General features: G+C 37.8%; 1 protein-coding gene across 1 annotated transcript in view; it reads right to left on the reverse strand.

Annotated features, from left to right (window-relative positions):
• The window catches only part of LRCH2 (leucine rich repeats and calponin homology domain containing 2), a 105,676-nt gene that overhangs the window by 53,754 nt on the left and 31,603 nt on the right, over positions 1–20,319 (reverse strand). Inside the window, exons 2-6 of the mRNA XM_005903779.3 lie at positions 19,105–19,249; positions 15,320–15,446; positions 10,926–11,031; positions 10,707–10,843; positions 580–713 (exon numbers count right to left, since the gene is read on the reverse strand). Coding sequence (XP_005903841.1) covers positions 580–713; positions 10,707–10,843; positions 10,926–11,031; positions 15,320–15,446; positions 19,105–19,249 — 649 coding nt within the window. The remainder of the gene's footprint in view (positions 1–579; positions 714–10,706; positions 10,844–10,925; positions 11,032–15,319; positions 15,447–19,104; positions 19,250–20,319) is intronic.

Genomic DNA, 20,319 nt, shown 5'->3' on the forward strand with positions numbered 1-20,319 from the left:
GTCTAATCTACGTCTCAAAAGGATGAATTAAAAACAAAATATCAAATCTAACATTTCAAAATCTTTTGAGGAAAAAATACCAATATCAAACAGAATATCAATGATAAATCATCCCTTATCCATAAAGAATTGAATAAAAAAATATCCATATAGAAATGCATCAAGAAAACAGAGGTGAAACGTAACCAACCACAAATGTCTTACTCTTCCACTAACCTCAGTTCAAAGTCAAATTCTACTTATTCCAAATTTACAGCATAGTGATTACAGTAGAACATTAACAGTTGTCAAGTGCTGAGAAATTAGTTCTTCTGTACTAGAATGTCAGAAGTACACTTTTACTTTACATTTTACTACTAAAAGCTTTAATAATAAATTTTTTGAGAAAACTCCAAATTTATTCTACTATCAGAGGTTCACTCTATGATGGTGATATTTCACTTCAGCTAATTACTGATTTTAACACTGGACCAATCATCCTAACTATATTCATTTCACTCAAAATAAACAAATATCATCTATATATAGAGAGAAGACACCATCATCATGAAATTAGAATCTTACAGAATATTACATTACCTGTCTGTGAGAGGTTGGGAGGGCATTCTTTTACTCAATGATGGAAGATCCAGAGAATCTGGTTTCTTATCCATTCTGCAACACGCTTGGATATTTAAGTATTTAAATATGTGTACTTTACCTTTTAAACATATCTGTCAATAAATAATAGAGTAAGATTATAGTTCCAAATATATAAAGTCATTTACTAATTTATTAATAAATTTTAATAACTTCAAATTACTCTGAGATATAACAATCATGATACTTTACATATTTAAATACTTTGTACTTCTGACACTAGGTGAAAAAAATCTGACAGAACTGACAATAACTAAAACTATTGTAGTCTCTGTTCTTATTATAAAAAACTAAGTTAATTTTTCTGTATTTCCCTGAACTATTTTGTTAAAAGCACAATGTACAAACCACTAAGCAATATAAAGTTTATAATTCATAAAAGTTGCCTTCACTAGAAAAAATGCTGCTGCTGCTAAGTCACTTCAGTCGTGTCTGACTCTGTGCAACCCCATAGACAGCAGCCCACCAGGCTCCTCCATCCCTGGGATTCTCCAGGCAAGAATACTGGAGTGGGTTGCCATTTCCTTCTCCAATACATGGAAGTGACAAGTGAAAGTGAAATCACTCAGTCGTGTCCGACTCCTCCCAACCCCATGGACTGTAGCCCACCAGGCTCCTCCGTCCGTGGGATTTCCCAGGCAAGAGTACTGGAGTGGGTTGCCACTGCCTTCTCCAGAAAAAATGAAAAGAAATATATTCTTTATAGTGGTAAGAACAGAAAGAAAAAAAATAACCCATGTAATTCTTTAAAGTAACCTCATCAGAACCACTAAGTCTAAAGACTGGAAGAAAGTTAATCAAAAGAATGCAAATACAGGATAAATTTGTTGAAAGGTGTGATGGTAAGCCACTTAAAATAAAACAAAACAAATTTTTAAATCGTCAATTCAACTAATATAATATCCAGGAAAATTATTTTCATTGACAATAAATTAAAAAAAATAATAAGGGGGAAAATACTGTGTGAAAGAAAGTACTTTATATAAAAAAGATAGACAATGAGCAGTAGGGAAACAATAAGTTGGCTTTACAAAGGATAACTGCAATCACCATAAATGTTATCAAATAAGTATTTCTCAAAATTTAGAATAGAAAATATTGTTTTATGGATGTACATAACCTAGCAACACACAAAAACAATCAAAGAAAACAACAGAGATAGCACATTAAAACGTAATTATCATTCCAGGTAGAAAGGAAAAATGGTTCTTAGGTAAATCTAATAGATACCAGATCTGACTTGACCACTGAAAAATTTCATTTAAAAGGAAAATGTAAACCATTTGTGCTTTAGAACATAAATATATTACCAATTAAAATGTATCCTATTATCTATCCAAATTTATAAAAATTATCTATTTCCAAATTAAATGCTGAAAAATTACTTTTGTAAATTTAATTTATATCATCATAATTCACATACAGTTTTAAAATCAAAGAGAATTATAAAACAGTTAACAAAAAATTAATCCCCTGTTCCACCCCTTTGGGCTTCCCTGTGCTGTGTCTCTAATAATAAACTATGCACCTGTTTTTCAGAGGTTAAAGTGTCTGCCTGGAATGCAGGAGACCCGGATTCGATCCCTGGGTCGGAAAGATCCCCTGGAGAAGGAAATGGCAACCCAATCCAGTACTCTTGCCTGGAGAATCCCATGGAGGGAGGAGCCTGGTAGACTACAGTCCATGGGGTCGCAAAGAGTCGTACACAACTGAGACCCAGTCCCCACATTTAACTCTTTCAGTTGGTTTCTGCTTTTTACCTTCATATTTATAAATAACATGGTTCTAGTGGTATTTTTTATTTTTCAATTATAGATTTTATTTATCAAGATCTTACTAAGGAGGATGAGGACTTAGATTTCTTGTTATCAACACCACTGACGTACCAGATAGATGGGCCCCAGTCTGAGCAGCTGAAATCCTCTGTGGATAGATACTTCAAGATAAAGATAATGGCAGGAACAAGGAGGAACTGAGTCCTGCTTGAACTTGGATAGAAGATAAAGAGACCACATATTTCTCATTCTTAAGGTCAAAGAGGCCTCTCTGACTATACATGTGCAGAAAGGTTCCTCAGTAGGTCAGAGAAGGGAGGGAGCACCAGACCATAATATGCTCTTCTTCCCAGAAGCCCTTGCCTTGGAATCCATCTTGGCTAAGAGATGCACACACACACAGGGGAAGACCCTGAGTTAAACCAAATAGGGATTCAGAGCCAGGCAAAAGCCAGATGATTGGCCAAAGGAGACTTGGAAAAAGTGCCCTATATGAGTGATTTAGGGCTGGTGTGCTCCTCCTCACTGGCTGGGGAGGGGGAGCAGGGGGGTGGTGCTCAGGGTCGACCACACACACTTTCTCTCCAGTATGTATCTCTGCCTTGCTTCTCTCTTAAACAAACTGTTTCTCGTGTGCTCTCCGACTTGTGTGTGTTAGTCGCTGAGTTGTGTCCAACTCTGCAACCCCATGGACTGTACCCCACTAGGATCATCTGTCCATGGACTTGTCCAGGCAAGAATACTGGAGTGGGTTGCCATACCCTTCTCCAGGGGATCTTCCCGACCCAGGAATCGATCCTGGGTCTCCTGCATTTTAGGTAGATTCTTTATCGTCTGAGCCACCAGGGAAGTGCTGTGTCTCTAATAACAAACTATGTACCTGTTTTTCCAGTTTTTGCCTCCTTGAAACATTCTTACTTTCAAACAGGGGCAAGAGACAGCTAAATTTTGCTTCTAGCCTCTAGGCAGAGGTTCAATTCCTAGACAGGGAACTAAGATCTTGCTGCAAGCCACTGCTCACTGCCATCTGCATGAGATCACCACCACTATCACATATCATCAAACCACCATTCTCCCATCACCAACACCTATCAACTCATATAAACATACTTCCTCCCTCTTCAGAAGCATAACATAGTGGTTGGAACATGAACTCTGGAGTTAAGATTGCCTTGGTTTGAAACCAGGCTCCACTACATGCTAGTCATGTGACCTTAGAAAAGACAGAAAACAGCTACAGCTCTGTTTTCTCTTTTATAAAATGAAGTATAATGACAGTACCTATTTTATAGGGTTGCTATAAGAAATGAGTGAATGCACGTAAAGCATGTTCAATACAGTGCTTGGAGCATGGTAAGTGCCATATAAATCTTTGCTATCATTACATCTATGTCACAATTTTTCATTAAATCAAAATCTAGTATTTACAACAATATGACCAAGAAAGTAGTCACAGATGAACCACAGAGGTTAGTTAGACTCATTTCCTTTCTCTTGTAAGTTTTTGTTTTTCCTAAAGTGACTACTTGCCCCATTTTTCTACTTTGTTTAATTTTCTGATGCAAAGAACTGACTCAATGGAAAAGACCTTGATGCTGGGAAAGATTGAAGGCAGGAGGAGAAGGGGACGACAGAGGATGAAATGGTTGAATGGCATCACCGACTCAATGGACATGACTGTAAGCTCTGGGAGTTGGTGATGGACAGGGAAGCCTGGTGTGCTGCAGCCCATGGGGTCACAAAGAGTCGGACATGACTGAGCAACTGAACTGAACTGATAATTTTCTGTGTGCCTACTACTAATTCATTCCTGACTCTGACAGAATTGTAAAATGTCTCTCCATACTGACATGTACATCAACTCAACTATTAACTTCTTTATTCTTTTTCTATTTTCTTCTGGGAGACAACCCTCCCCCGACCAAACTGATTGGTTGCTAGACTCTAGGTCCATGCATACCAATCTATCTTAGACATGAAGAATTCTTAATTTGTTCCTTCATTTTGATATAGTACACCCTCTACTGGCTGGCTTTCTAGTAAAGTGTTCAGTTCAGTTCAGTTCAGTTCAGTCGCTCAGTTGTGTCAAATTTCTGAGATCTTGCATGTTTGAAACTGTCTTTTTTTTTTTCTATCTTAAAATTGACTGACAGTTTGAGATTACAAATTTGGGAATATTCCTTCAGTCACTGAAGGCATCATTCTAACATCTTCTAGTTCCTCATGCTGCTGCTGAGAAGTCATTCTGATTACCACCACTATGAATGTGACCCATTTTGTCTTCATGGAAGCCTTTCAGTCTCTGTCTTTCATGTTAGAAATTATTTCTACAATGTCTAGTGATCCATGGCTGTCTGTTCATTTTCAAAAGAAAAATGATAAGAAGTCAAATGGAAGCTCTTTGTAAGAGGGAGAAGTTTATCAATGGTCAGCCCATGTCTAGAGAACAGATTGTGACTTGTGCTTCAGGGACTGCCAATGATCAGTATAACTATAGGTCTTTTCTCCTAGTTCAATCAGTCTACCAAGAGAGAAATCACCATCCTAAGTCACATAAGAGAGGCTGCCAGCATTCTGGGAGCCAAGCAAGAGAAGTCTACTGACACTCCCAATATTCAGTATGTATGCATTCACTGTTGTCAGTATGGGATCTCATTCGTGTCCATAGCTGTACCTGCAGCCCCTAACTCTGGTTGAGTCTCTCTACAGCTGTGCTATCCAATACAGTAGTCACTAGCCACATGTGGCTATTTAATCTAAATAAAACTAAAAACGCAATTCTTCAATCACACTATATACTTTCAAGTGCTCAACAGCCACTTGTGGCTACCATATGCTATGCTATGCTATGCTATGCTATGCTATGCTAAGTCGCTTCAGTCGTGTCCGACTCTGTGTGACCCGATAGATGGCAGCCCATCAGGCTCCGCTGTCCCTGGGATTCTCCAGGCAAGAACACTGGAGTGGGTTGTCATTTCCTTCTCCAATGCATGAAAGTGAAAAGTGAAAGTGAAGTCACTCAGTCATGTCTGACTCTTCACCACCCCATGGACTGCAGCCTACCAGGTTCCTCCGTCCATGGGATTTTCCAGGCAAGAATACTGGAGTGAGGTGCCATTGCCTTCTCTGGTGGCTACCATATAGGACACTACAAATATAGAACATTTCCATCATTACAGAAAGTTCTAATAGACAGCGCTGCTCTAAAGAGTAAATTCCAGGCTTATGCTGAGGGAAGGAATGATACTCATTTCACTGATGAGCTGAGGAAGAGAATCTGAGAGAATCCACCTACTCTTCAGAGAAAACCCTAGGTTTCTGCTAAGGCAAGGGGCAAAATCAGTACAAATTTAGATCTATATTGTTGAATATATTAACAACTAGTCATGTAAAACTATTGAAATTTCAATTAATCAAAATGAAATTAAATGGAAAATGTTGTTCCTTAGTCACACTAGTCATATATCAAGTGCTCCATAGCAATGCTACTGCTGCTGCTAAGTCACTTCAGTTGTGTCCAACTCTGTGTGACCCCATAGACGGCAGCCACCAGGCTCCCCCATCCCTGGGATTCTCCAGGCAAGAACACTGGAGTGGGTTGCCATTTCCTTCTCCAGTGCAGGAAAGTGAAAAGTGAAAGTGAAGTCGCTCAGTCGTGTCCGACTCTTCGTGACCCCATGGACTGCAGCCTACCAGGCTCCTCCATCCATACAGAGGAAAACAATAGAATGGGAAAGACCAGAGAGCTCTTTACGAAAATGAGAGACAAGAAGGGAACATTTCATGCCATGATGGGCACAAAAAGGACAGAAATGTTAAGGCCCTAACAGAAGCAGAAGATATTAAGAAAAGATGGCAAGAATACACAAAAGAACTATACAAAAAAGATGTTAGTGACCCAGATAACCACGATGGTGTGATCACTCACCTACAGCCAGACATCCTGCAGGTGCAAAGTCAAGTGGGCCTTAGGAAGCATCACTACAAACAAAGCTAGTAAAGGTGATGGGATTCCAGCTAAGCCATTTCAAATCCTAATAGATGGCACTGTGAAAGTGCTGCACTCATTATGCCAGCAAATTTGGAAAACTCAGCAGTGGCCACAGAACTGGAAAAGGTTGGTTTTCATTCCAATCCCAAAGAAAGGCAATGCCAAAGACTGTTCAAACTATGGCACAACTGCAAGCATCTCACATGCTAGCAAAGTAATTCTCAAAACTCTCCAAGCCAGGCTGCAACAGTACATGAACTGTGAACTTCCAGATGTTCAAAGCTGGATTTAGAAAAGGCAGAGGAACCAGAGATCAAATTGCCAACATCCGTTGGATCATAGAAAAAGCAAGAGAATTCCAAAAAAACATCTACTTCTGCTTCATTGACTATGCTAAAGCCTTTGACTGTGTGGATCACAACAAACTGTGGAACATTAAATAGATGGGAATACCAGACCACCTGACCTGCCTCCTGACAAACTTCTATGCACGTCAAGAAGCAACAGTTAGAAACAGAAATGAAACAGTGAACTGGATCCAAATCGAGAAAGGAATACATCAAGGCTGTATATTGTCACCCTGCATATTTCACTTATATAGAGAGTACATCATGCAAAATACCGGGCTGGATGAAGCACAGGCTGAAATCAAGATTGCCAGGAGAAATATCAATAGCCTCAGACATGCAGAAGACACCACCGTTATGGCAGAAAGCGAAAAGGAACTGAAGAGCCTCTTGATGAAAGTGAAAGAGGAGAGTGAAATAGCCAGCTTCAAACTCAACATTCAAAAAACTAAAATCATGGCATCCAGTCCCATCACTTCATGGCAAATAGATGGGGAAACAATGGAAACAGTGTCAGACTTTATTTTCTTGGGCTCCAAAATCCCTGCAAATAGTGACTGCAGCCATGAAATTAAGACACTTGCTCCTTGGAAGAAAAGCTATGACAAACCTAGACAGGAGAAGGCAATGGCACCCCACTCCAGTAGTCTTGCCTGGAAAATCCCATGGATGGAGAAGCCTGGTGAGCTGCAGTCCATGGGGTCACTATGAGTCAGACACGACTGAGTGACTTCACTTTCATTTTCACTTTCATGCACTGGAGAAGGACGTGGCAACCTACTCCAGTGTCCTTGCCTGGAGAATCCCAGGGATGAGGGAGCCTGGTGGGCTGCCGTCTATGGGGTCACACAGAGTTGGACATGACTGAAGTGACTTAGCAGCAGCAGCACCAGACAGCATATTGAAAAGGAGAGACATTACTTTTGTGACAGAGGTTCATCTACTCAAAGCTATGGTTTTTCTAGTAATCATGTATAAATGTGAGAATTGGACCATAAAGAAGTTCAGTTCAGTTCAGTTCAGTCAGTCATGTCCAACTCTTTGCCACCCCATGGACTGTAGCATGCCAGGCTTCCCTGTCCATCACCGACTCCTGGAGCTTGCTCAAACTCATGTCCATTGAGTTGGAGATGCCATCCAACCATCTCATCCTCTGTCATCCCTTTCTCCTCCTGCCTTCCATCTTCCCCAGCATCACAGTCTTTTCAAATGAGTCAGCCCTTCGCATCAGGTGGACAAAGTATTGGAGTTTCAGCTTCAACATCAGTCCTTCCAATGTATATTCAGCAATGACTTCCTTTAGGATTGACTGGTTGCATCTCCTTGCAGGGACTCTCAATAGTCTTCTCCAACACCACAGTGCAAAAGCATCAATTCTTCAGCACTCAGCTTTCTTTACAGTCCAACTCTCACATCCATACATGACTACTGGAAAAACCATAGCCTTGACTACAGACCTTTGTGGACAAAGTAATGTCTCTGCTTTTTATTATGCTGTCTAGTTTGGTCATAACTTTCCTTCCAAAGAGCAAGCATCTTTTAATTTCATGGCTGCAATCACCAACTGCAGGGATTTTAGAGCCCCCAAAAATAAAGTCAGCCACTCTTTCCACTCTTTCCCCATCTATTTGCCATGAAGTAATGGGACTGAATGCCATGATCTTTGTTATCTGAATGTTGAGCTTTATGCCAACTTTTTCACTCTCCTCTTTCATCAAGAGGCTCTTTAGTTCTTCTTCGCTTTCTGCCATAAGGGTGGTGTCATCTGCATATCTGAGGTTATTGATATTTCTCCCAGAAATCTTGATTCTAGCTTGTGCTTCATCCAGCCCAGCGTTTCTCATTATGTACTCTGCATAGAAGTTAAACAAGCAGAGTCACAATATATAGCCTTGACGTACTCCTTTCCCGATTTGGAACCAGTCTGTTATTCCATGTCCAGTTCTAACTGTTGCTTCCTGACCTGCATACAGATTTCTCAAGAGGCAGGTCAGGTGGTCTTGTATTCCCATCTCTTTCAGAATTTTCCACAATTTGTTGTGATCCACACAGTCAAAGGCTTTGGCATAGTCAATAAAGCAGAAGTAGATGTTTTTCTGGAACTCTGTTGCTTGCTCGATGATCCAACAGATGCTGGCAATTTGATCTCTGGTTTCTCTACCTTTTCTAAATCCAGCTTGAACATCTGGAAGTTCATGGCATAAAGAAGGCTGAGCGCCAAAAAATTGATGCTTTTGAAGTGTGGTGTTGGAGAAGACTCTTGAGAGTCCCTTGGACAGCAAGAAGATCAAACCAGTCAATCCTAAATTAAGTCAATCCTGATATTCATTGGAAGGACTGATGCTGAAGCTGAAGCTCCTATACATGGCTACCTGATGTGAAGAGTGAACTCACTGGAAAAGACCCTGATGTTCAGAAAGACTAAAGGCAAGAGGAGAAGTGGACAACAGAGGATGAGATGTTTGGATGGCATCACCAACTCAATGGACATGAGTTTGAGCAAGCTCTGAGAGATGGTGAAAGACAGTGAAGTCTGGCATGCTGCAGTCCATGGGGTCACAAAGAGTCTGACATGACTGAGTGAATGAACAATAGTATTGGACATCACAGATTATACAACATTTCCATTATTTAGAAAGTCCTATTAAATAGCAGAGCCTTAGATATTCTACAGACCTTCATGTTTTAAGTCTTTCATCCCTCTATTTAGTTACATGTTTCATTCAATAATCACCAAGGAAACACCCAAGCCATTCCCAAATTTAACACAGTTAAATCACCTCGCTTCTTGTTGCCTTCTCCCATAGCAGACACAGGTTTTGGGTTTCCCCATCCTGCTATGGTAGCTACTACCAAGACTCCAGCCAGCTTTTAGTATTTGAATTTAGAAAAAAGGCACTCGTTTGCAATGAGTGGAATGCACCTTAGTAGGAAAAGAGGAAAAAAAGGCAACTCTTCTGGATGTATACAAACCCAGTGCCAGGGCACATAGCTTGGAAATAGAGTACAGGCTGGCATTTAACTACCATGCGCCTCCTCAATCAGATACTCTTGAGCAGTGTAAGTGGAGATCCTAGTTACCACTATTTCACCTATTTTCCATTTTCCAAAATTCTGTTGCCATCTCTCCCCTGCTGTCCTCTTCTCTCTCAATCTTTGTCTTCATGGGTTTAGAGTTTAGTGTACTCCTTTACTATCATTTTAGTGGATTCCACATGAATTTAATTCTCAAACTTAAAGTCAAACCAGTCAGTCTCAAAGGAAATCAACCCTGAATATTCACTGGAAGGACTGATAGTGAAGCTGAAGCTCCAAAACTTTGGCCACCTGATGCGAAGAGCCAACTCATTGGAAAAGACCCTGATGCTGGGAAAGATTGAAGGCAGGAGGAGAAGGGGGCAACAGAGGATGAGATGGTTGGATGGCATCATCGATTCAACGGAGATGAGTGAGCAAACTCTGGGAGACAATAAGGGACAGGGAAGCCTGGCATGCTTCAGACCATGGGGTTGCAAGAGACAGACATGACTGAGTGACTGAACAAAAAAGTAGGAATTAATACTTTTCAACTTGAATCTTTCTTTCTGTTATGATTCCACCTATTGGTGCTAAAAATGTATTCCAATCAATCACACAACAAATCTCAAGTATATATATACCTGAGTAGGACAGAGGTAGACAGAATTCTTAGTCTATCCTTTTAAAACAACACAAACAACCAGAATTATCAGTTCACAGCAGAAAGTTGGTATCTGGGTTATCCAAATCCTATTCTCTAGAAACAAAGCTAAACCTCCTATGCAAGTGAAAAAGCCACTTCCCAGAAAAAACACTTTTGAGAGTAATACCTCAAAAACAAACTGACTCCTAATTCTGATGCTTTTGTATTTACCAGAAACATATAATTCTGAATAAAAATAAAAGAAGCAAGTATCATTGTTTTAAATTACAAACCTGTGCTGGTGGTACTTGCAAAGGATTGTTATCCAAAATTATTACTTGTAAATGATGCAGCTTCCTGTAACAAACTGGAATTTCGGTCACTTTATTACAAGAGAAATCCAGCTTGACTAAGGGAAGATCTCCTAATTCTGTTCAGAAACAAAAATAATTTAATTAAATTCTATATAGTTATTCTCTTATTCATGTGAGTAAGAACAGTGAGCATCTTACCATCTGGTAATGCCTGAAGATTATTTCTTCTTATGTTTAGCTCTCTAAGTGATTGTAATTTTCCCATTTGTTGGGGAAGAACCTGAATCTCATTGCAGCTAATATCCTAAGGAAAAAAGAAAATAAAATTATAACAAACTAATGGAGAAAGAGAGCTATATTTCTACTTTTTAATTAGAGCACATGGCTAATAGCTAGCAAGTCACCTCCAATGTCATTTCTCTAAATATGGATTATCAGGCAGATTTATATTTACATCATGAAATCAATCCAGCACAATTAACATAAATTTTTTTGTGTAAAAGTGTGAGATTATAACTTAGTAATACACAAGTCAGCATTTTGAAAATCTCAACTAAAGACCACTCTTATCAACTAAAACCAGAAGGTGCTCTTCATTCATAGGTAAAATGAAAGAGAACTATCAATCACTGGGATAATTTGTCAATTATAGTAGTTGTTTGGGCTTCCCTGGTGACTCAGACGATAAAGAATCTGCCTTCAATGTGGGAGATTTGGGTCTGATCCCTGGGTTGGGAAGACACCCTGGAGGAGCACATGGCAACCCACTCCAGTATTCTTGCCTGGAAAATCCCCATGGACAGAGGAGCCTTGTGGGCTACAGTCCATGAGGTCTCAAAGAGTCAGACATGACTGAGTGACTAAGCACAAAAAGTAGTTGTTTTGAGATACCTGGTTGGGCAGGAGGTGAGAAAGGCAAGGATTTACAGATGTGAGCTGGAGAATCAAAGCCCATGGTCAGAACTGATTTAACAAAACCTGTTTCTATGAGGGATTACAGGCTCAAAATTTGGTGGCTCACATCATAACCCAAAGACATTCTAAGAGATCTGGTCAGAACTGCCTCATGGTTATGTTAAAATGCAAACCTCAATTTAAAGGTAAACAATACCACATTTCCACAATAATAGAAGAAAGGAACAGCTTAAGTTATTAAACTGTGCAGTCCTCTCCCCCTTTCTTATCACATCAACAGAAAGGGAAGAAGAATCTGCAAGATCTCAGGCAGAAGTCATTCTAGACACACTGCAAATGAAATTCATATTCTACTGCAACTGCCCCCAATTTCCAACTTTGACTGGAAATGACATTTAGCTTGGAAGGAAAGGGGTGGCACATACATGTACTGTTTTATCAAAAGTAAAAAAGGCAGGAGGGTAAATTCAAAAGAATATTGTTGTTGTTTAGTCACTGAGTGGTGTCCAACTTTTTTGCAACCCCATGGACTGTAGCCTGCCAGGTTCTCCTGTCCATGGGATTTCCCAGGCAAGAATACTGGAATGGGTAGCCATCCCCTTCTTCAGGGGATCTTTCCAACCCAGAGATCAAACCCTCATCTCCTGCATTGGCAAGTGGACTTACCACTGAGTCATCAGGGAAGCCCCTAAAGAATATTAAATAATATCTAATCATCTATAGATTTTAAAATATATCTACATGCCATCTTCATTCAACAACTATTTATCAAATACGAACTATTTGCTGGGCACTCTTCTAGGTGCTGGGGACGTATCAATGAATAAAACAAACAAAAAGTCCTGCCCTCATAGCTCCTTATGGATACTGCATTATAGCAAAAGGAGTAGATTACACAATATGCTAGAAGTGCTATGGAGGCAAAAAACAGAGCAGGGTAAAGGAAAATTAGTGTTGGTAATATTGGAGAAGAATAGGAATTTAGATTGTTTCATAAAGTAGTTAATATTTGAGCACTATTATCGGAATTAAGAGTATGAGCCATGCCAATACATAAGAAAGGAGTATTCCAGACAGAAGGAACAATAAATGTAAAGGCTCTTAAGCAAAGCATATGTAACATGTACTAAGAACAGCAATGAATCCAGTGTAGCTAGAGAAAAGTGGGCAAGGGGAAGACTAGGATGGAGGGAAAAGTTTTGGCTTTTACTCAGAAATGTGGCCAGGTACCAGAAACTTTTAAACAGAGGTATGACACAATCTAACTTATGTTTTGACAAACATCATCTTAGCTATTGTGTTGAGGATAGTCCAAATGATGGATAAGAAAACTTCGGAAAAACATCCATTAGATACTATGGCTCCCTCCCAAAAGAGCCTAATACTGAAGATGTCCCTACAAAAAAAATAATAAAAATTTGACAGGCAGCTGCCACTTCATAGAAGAAACAAACCCGGCACAGGATACTGAACTACTCACCAATGGGTACTCTACAAAATACTCAGCTGGGATTTGAAGGCCTGAGAGTATTTCCTAGATCTAATGACAGACTTCACTATAGCTGGCTATGACATTCCTAGGATATACTGTCCTGGGAAAACATTCCAATGACAGGTAATATCCACAAATTAATTCTGTGATGTAAATTGTCAATTCAAAAAATAAAATTATCAATTAGCCACCCTAATGCAATCTATCCACTGTTACTGATTTTGAAAGTTGAAAGTGCAATAAATTTACAGTGCTAGTAAAACAATGATTAATATGTTTTAATATTCTGTTTAAATAAAAATACTACACTAAATCTCAAAATCCTAAATATTTTTGAAATTTCATTTATCCAAAAACTATCTCATGTAATGTAATTTAAAACATAGGGTTAAAAACTGAATGAAAAAGAAAGAAAAAAAGAAATTACAGAGCCATAGAATCTTTTTTAAAAAAATATTTATTTGGCTTCTTCCCGTATTATTTGCAGACACAAGATCTTTGTTGCATCATGCAGGATCTTCCCTTGCAGCGCTCTGGCTCTCTAGTGGCAAGTGGGCTTACTTGCCTGATGGCATGTGGGATCTTAGTTCCCTGATCAAGGATGGAACCTGCATCCCTTGCATTGCAAGGTGAATTCTTAACCACTGGACCATCAGGGAAGTCCCAGAATCATAGAATCTTAAAGGAGAATGTACATAAAAATCTTTAAAAACATTAACAGTGTGCATGCCAAAGACAGTAATGAACCCCTTATATTATGAATTTGTTAGATCACATCTGGCATCTTCTGTTCATTTCTGAGTGTTACATTAAAAGAGACTATAATAAAAGGGAGCATTTTAAGGATAGAAATAGCTAAAAATAAAAGGCAATAAAGAATAGAAATATAGAAACCATAAAAAGGAATAAAGGTAATAAAAATATTTAAGCCACAGAAAAACAGGTCTTAAGAGTTTGGTAAAATGGAGAGTACACACACAATAAATTATAAATATCTGAAGGGAATAAAAGTTATCAGTATCTATACTTCTTCACATGATAGTCTCAAGACCAATGGATAAAAGTGATGGGGCATGTATCTTAGTTCAAAATAAGAAAGTTAACAAAATTTTGCAAAAGAGAATTAGGGCTGCCTCAGATACACAAACACAAAGATTTGTCCACCATTGAAACTATACAACTAGATGTGTCAGGGATTCCTGCATTAGGAAGTGGTTTTATCTGATTACTTACAAGATTTCTTACAATATTAAAATTCTGTGGTTCTACAACATAATAAGACTAAACTCAAGGAAGTTTCCTTGCATTACAACTGCATATGCTTATGAATTTTAAAAAAGGCATTCCTGAAATTTCTGTTCATTACATTCTATTTGTACATTAATTTCCCACTATAAACTAATACACAAGTTCCTCAAGAAAACTTTTTGCCCTCCACACATAAAAAATCATATTTATGAACACTTGAAAAAAATCTATGTATTGGAAAAACATTACTCAAGATAAAACAGAAAAAAAAAAAAAAAAACAGCATGGTATATTGTGTAAGGTAGAAGTAACAGAAAGATGTGAAAATAGCTCACTGTTTTGAAGATTTGATTATGTTTCTCTGAGTTCATTGTCCTATAATACCTAAAATGATATGTTCAAAGTAATTACTTTAAATTATTCCTATATTTCTACAATCAATTATATATAAAGGCCTCTTTCCATTTATCTTCATTTCAAAAGTGTTATAAAATTACATGGGGATATAGACAAAGGTCATTTTATTAATTCTACTGCATGTAGGCATTGTACTCTCTTTCTTATCTCCTCTCTCTGAAGACTTCATTGAAGTCCTGTAAAACCTTAAAAAAAATAACCTTACCTTTTTCTGATCTAAGAACTTTACTATCTACAAAAAGGATAGACAATTGCTTATTTGTCTGAAAGTATTTTTTAAGATTTGTAAGCAAGTCTTCTGATCTCACTAGGACTAAGGAACAACCAAGGTTTTTATTGTAGTTGTGAGCTAAAATCAGACATAAGCAAGGGTATCTCGAAATATCATTAAAGAGAACTTAGGCATATACCAAGATTTTTTTTTTAATTAAAGTGAAATTACATAAAGGAATTAATCTCCTGAAATATAAAGATATGTGTTATGCACATTACATACAATCGATACAACTATTTTACTCACCAATTCCATTAAATCTTTTAATTTTCCGATTTCTTCTGGAATGGATACCAGTTTATTATTACTGAGGACCAAAACTTTAAGGGGAAGATCGAATAGGTATTTTGGCAATGTTGATAAAAGATTTCGACTGAAAAGAATAAGAAAGTCTCATTATGAGAAATAAGTCTGAAATGAAGTATGTTGAAAAAGAACAAATCACTTCAAAATTAAGAATTTTTCACTGAATAACAACTATTATTTAATTATTGCTTACTTTGTAACAGGCTAATATCTTTACATGCACTGTCTCATTAAATCCTCATATTAACCTAACAAGACAGGTGGTATTACCTGCATTATACAAATAAAATTAAAGGTTAAATTTGGTTAAGTCACGTGCCCAGGCACAAGCCTGAACTGTGATCTGTAATACTGTCCTACACATCACCAGCTCTCAAAACTCAGAATTTTTCTGAGCTAGAGAAAATTCTAACAGAATTCTCAAAATTCTTCCGAGCTAAAGAATTGCCAGAACCTTGCTCTCTGGTATAATTTCACTATATTCAATACCTCTACATCTCTCACTAGGGGAAGGCTCCAAGGATAAATTTGCATGCCCTGTGTTCAAATTTATGAAAGAATGAATAGAATTATACCTTTAAAAATACATAGTAACCTTAACCCATTCTCTTTTGTTGCAGGTTTATGGTAGAACAGTCTACTAGCACCTTCATTTCAGCTCATAGTTGATACAACATTCCCGTCTCTGCAGATTTATTTAAATATAAGGACAACTAACATTTGTTACTATGTAGCAGGCCATGTTCCAGAGAAGGCAATGGCACCCCACTCCAGCACTGCTGTCTGGAAAATCCCATGAATGGAGGAGCCTGGTGGGCCATAGTCCATGGGGTCACTAAAAGTCAGACACGACTGAGCGACTTCACTTTCACTTTTCACTTTCATGCATTGGAGAAGGAAATGGCAACCCACTCCAGTGTTCTTGCCTGGAGAATCCCAGGGACGGGAGAGCCTGGTGGGGTGCACCTCTATGGGGTTGCACAGAGTCGGGCACGACTGAAGTGACTTAGCAGCAGCAGCAGCAGCAGGCCACGTTCACAGCACCTCACATGAATTAACTTGACTAATCCTCACAACAACCTACTTTAGGAAGATAGATACTATCATAATGCCCATTTTACAGATGAAGAAAAAGTCTAAAAGAGATTAAGTAAACTGCTCAAAGTCACAGAGCTGGTAAGTGAGAGAACCAGGATTCAAATCCAGGCGATTTGGCTTTGGGTCCCTTACCCTCAAACTAATTTTGGCCAAATTTGCATGCCAATGTAGATTGACCTAAACTATCCCTGCTATAGACTAAATGTTTGTGTTCTCTCCACTCAAAACTATAATATTGAAGCCTAATCCCCAACGTGATGGTACATGGAGGTGGGGCTTTTGGGAGGTGATTAGTGGCCTTAAAGAGAGACCCCAGGGAGTTCCCTTGCTCTTTACTCCATGTAAGGACTCAGCTAGAAGAGAGTCATCTACCTATATAAATCAGGAAACTGGTCTTCACCAGACACTGAATCAGCTGGCACTTTGATCTTGAAATTTCCAGCCCTCAAATCTATGAAAAATAAATTTCTGTTGTTTATAACCACCCAGTCTATGGTATTCTGTTATAGTGCCATGAATGGACTAAGACAACTCTACTACCAAAATATATATAAAGTGTACCACTACATTTACATACTATCAAGCATTCATTAGCAATTTGCTATTATTTTCCCTGCTTTTCAAAGTGATATTTATAGGCTTGTACATAGCATTTTATATAACATACACAGCAATAAAACTCCAGTGTTACCCCAAGAGAGGGACTTCAAGCCCTTTTGCCCCATTTTATGCCTGCAGAGGATGTCCAGAAAAACTAGACTGGTTTAATCACATGGCACAGACTTCAATAAAAAAGGCTAATGCCCCAAGACCAGAAATCCTAGCCAGACTGTTGGAATGTCAAATATGCTAGGTGTTTGTCACAACTCTTGCACTTTAAGGATCAAGTACAATCCTTGGGAAAGTGGTCTGTCTAGAGCACAGAGGGTCTTCCTGAGGATTCTACTGAAAAGAAGCATAGTATACAGGAAGAAAGAATAAGCTAAAAATTATCTTACAAGTTTCTTAAAATCTTTTCACCAAAATAAAAAATAAATAAATAGGAAAAAGAATGGCACATAAAAACTCAATCTAATCTCCCTCATACTAGGAAAGTTTAAAAATTGGTTTCTTTTCTTCCCTTAAGAAGCAGGTTTATTGAATTAGAAGTCAGCTCTCTATTTCTTTATACATAGATAATAATCATAAATCTTCACTTTTCCCACATGCTTTAGAGACAGCCAGAGGAAGCCAGTCATTAGAACAAGTGTTATGTTAATATTGTGTCTGTAAATAAAAATTACAAGTCAACTTTTAGAGATCAAAATGGGAAAGAATCACAAAAAGTTTTAGTAAAGCTATTCTAAGATATACCATAAATGTTAATATATAAATGCAATTCAATTTTGGACAAATTGTTTTTTCCATAAAAGAACATAATAAAATGATAATAAAGACAAAAAACTTAAAAATACCTCACTTTCCTCAAACCTTTCCCAAGCCAGGCCAAGGAGATTATGTACCCAGTTAGAGAAAGGAGCAACCCAAATGACCAATATCTATGGAAGGAAATTACTCTCACACATATTAAGGTTAAAATTGTTTCAGTTAAAGTAATATGTACTGCCAGGTGACCCCACTGAGGGAGATATACATGATCAATATCACAGAGAAAGGAACATTATCATTGACGTATATTAATTATATTTACTACTTCCCTATTTGAGAATTTAGACAAGTAACTTCATTAAGGAAGAAGTTTTCCCTTATAATTCAAAACATAAAACAAAAATAAGAATAAGATTCTAAAATTAAGTCACAATATACCACTTCCCATTTACTGTCACTCATTTGGTAGGGCATTTTTTTTCTTATACTTATTCAATGTTCAGTCTATTATAAAAACAGCATAAAGCTAAGAATGAGAGTTCTACAGCCATACTGCTGCTTTGATTAGAATCTTGGCTCTACCAGTTGCAGCATGTGTAATTTTGAGCAAATAGTTAACTTCTGTGCTTCAGTTTCCTCATCTGCAGTGCAGGGATAATAACCACATATCTGAAAATGTTGTGAAGATGAAATGAGGTAATATGGGTAAAGTATTTTTAACACTGCTTGGCACACAGTAAGAAATTATTATTAACATCAACTATTATCCACTTCCTAACCTTCCAATAATCCCATCCCAATCTATCCATCCTTGAGGTAGCAACAAGAAGTCACAAGAGTGAAAAATATAACTCAAGAACTGTTTCTTTATAATGTTCCACTTTAATTGGGGGTGCTAATAAATAAACCTGTGTTGTAGTACTATGATTTCAGCAAAATATTTCTGCTCTAAAGCCTTGGTACTCAAAGTGACCTAAGGACCAGCAGGCATGGGCATTACCAGAGAGTTGTTAGAAATGCTGGCCTATGAAATCAGAATCTGCATCTGGTTCCTTTGGGCACTGAAGTTTGAGAAGCACTGCTCTCAAGAACAAGACCAAAAATCTATAAAGTAATATGGACATATAGAAAATACAAATAAGATGCTGTTGAGACATAGGTTACATAGCCAAACCAATTACATTCCTTTGCAACTAAAAATCATTAGAACTGTATTAAAAAAAAAACAAAATTTATTCTCCCCAAAATTGCTTCCTTACCTAATGTTAAGGTATGTTAACATCTGCAGGTTTTTAATGGCTTCAGGAATGATTTTGATGCAATTATGGTATAAATTTAATGTTTCAAGAGGTGCAAATAACCAGACCTCAGAAGGAATTTCTGTAAAACGATTTCTTGAAAGATCTGAAAAATAAAAGCAATGTCTGCATGTCAAACACACACCTACATTTGTGGTAATTAACAGAACTATTTACATACTTGCTGAATTACTGAGAATCCAACCAACTATTCAAAATACTGACCTTGACCTTTTGCCTTCACCTTGAAGGCAAAAAAAATATAGAAATATACTCAATGGAAAGTCTGTTCATTAACAAACTGCACTTGAAATACTTCAATATCTTTAAATATTGTTTTTTTTAAATACCAATGAAGAATTCTCTCTGATATTTAAAAATATGAATAAAACCTTCCCTGATCTCACATCCCTCTCCATCCACCTCTTCCTCCTTTACAACAAAACTTAAATAAATCTACAACATAACTATATTTCATACTTACCATGGACTTTTCAACCCATTATAATTTGCCTTCTATTCATTTTTTATGTCCACCAAGGTCACTAAGCCTCCATATCAACCACCACTCATCCATTTGGAAATGTTTCTCTTCCCTTGGCCTGGAAAACTACACTTCTGGATCATTTCCTATTATCTCCCTGGCTTCTACTAAGTCTCTTGCTAGATTCTCCTCTACCCATACTGTGAATGTTTTTGTTCCTAAGGACTCTGATATAAGGTACTCTTTCCTCAAAGTGAAGTGAAGTCGCTCAGTCGTGTCCAACTCTTAGAGACCCCATGGACTGCAGCCTACCAAGCTCCTCCATCCATGGGATTTTCCAGGCAAGAGTACTGGAGTGGGGTGCCATTGCCTTCTCCGCTTTTAAAGGCCTAGAAGCTGTAATTTCCTACACCCAAAAGCTAGATCACTAGATCCAAATCCTCTGGGGCCCATAGCTTGAGAAGTCAAGGTTTTTCCTTAAGACATACTCTATTAGATGATTTAATCCAAAACTAGGGTTACTATTCATATGCTGACAATTTCAAATTAAATATATGTTTGAACACCTATGTGCTAATCTTTAGGACTTCCTCTTCATATCTCTCAGGTACCTCAAATTCTGCAAGTGCAAAATCTTAATTGAAGATCTTCTTCCACATATCTGTTTCTTTCACTTTACATAATGTCATAAT

This window comes from Bos mutus, chromosome X, assembly GCF_027580195.1.
Source record: "Bos mutus isolate GX-2022 chromosome X, NWIPB_WYAK_1.1, whole genome shotgun sequence".
Classification (NCBI taxonomy): domain Eukaryota; kingdom Metazoa; phylum Chordata; class Mammalia; order Artiodactyla; family Bovidae; genus Bos; species Bos mutus.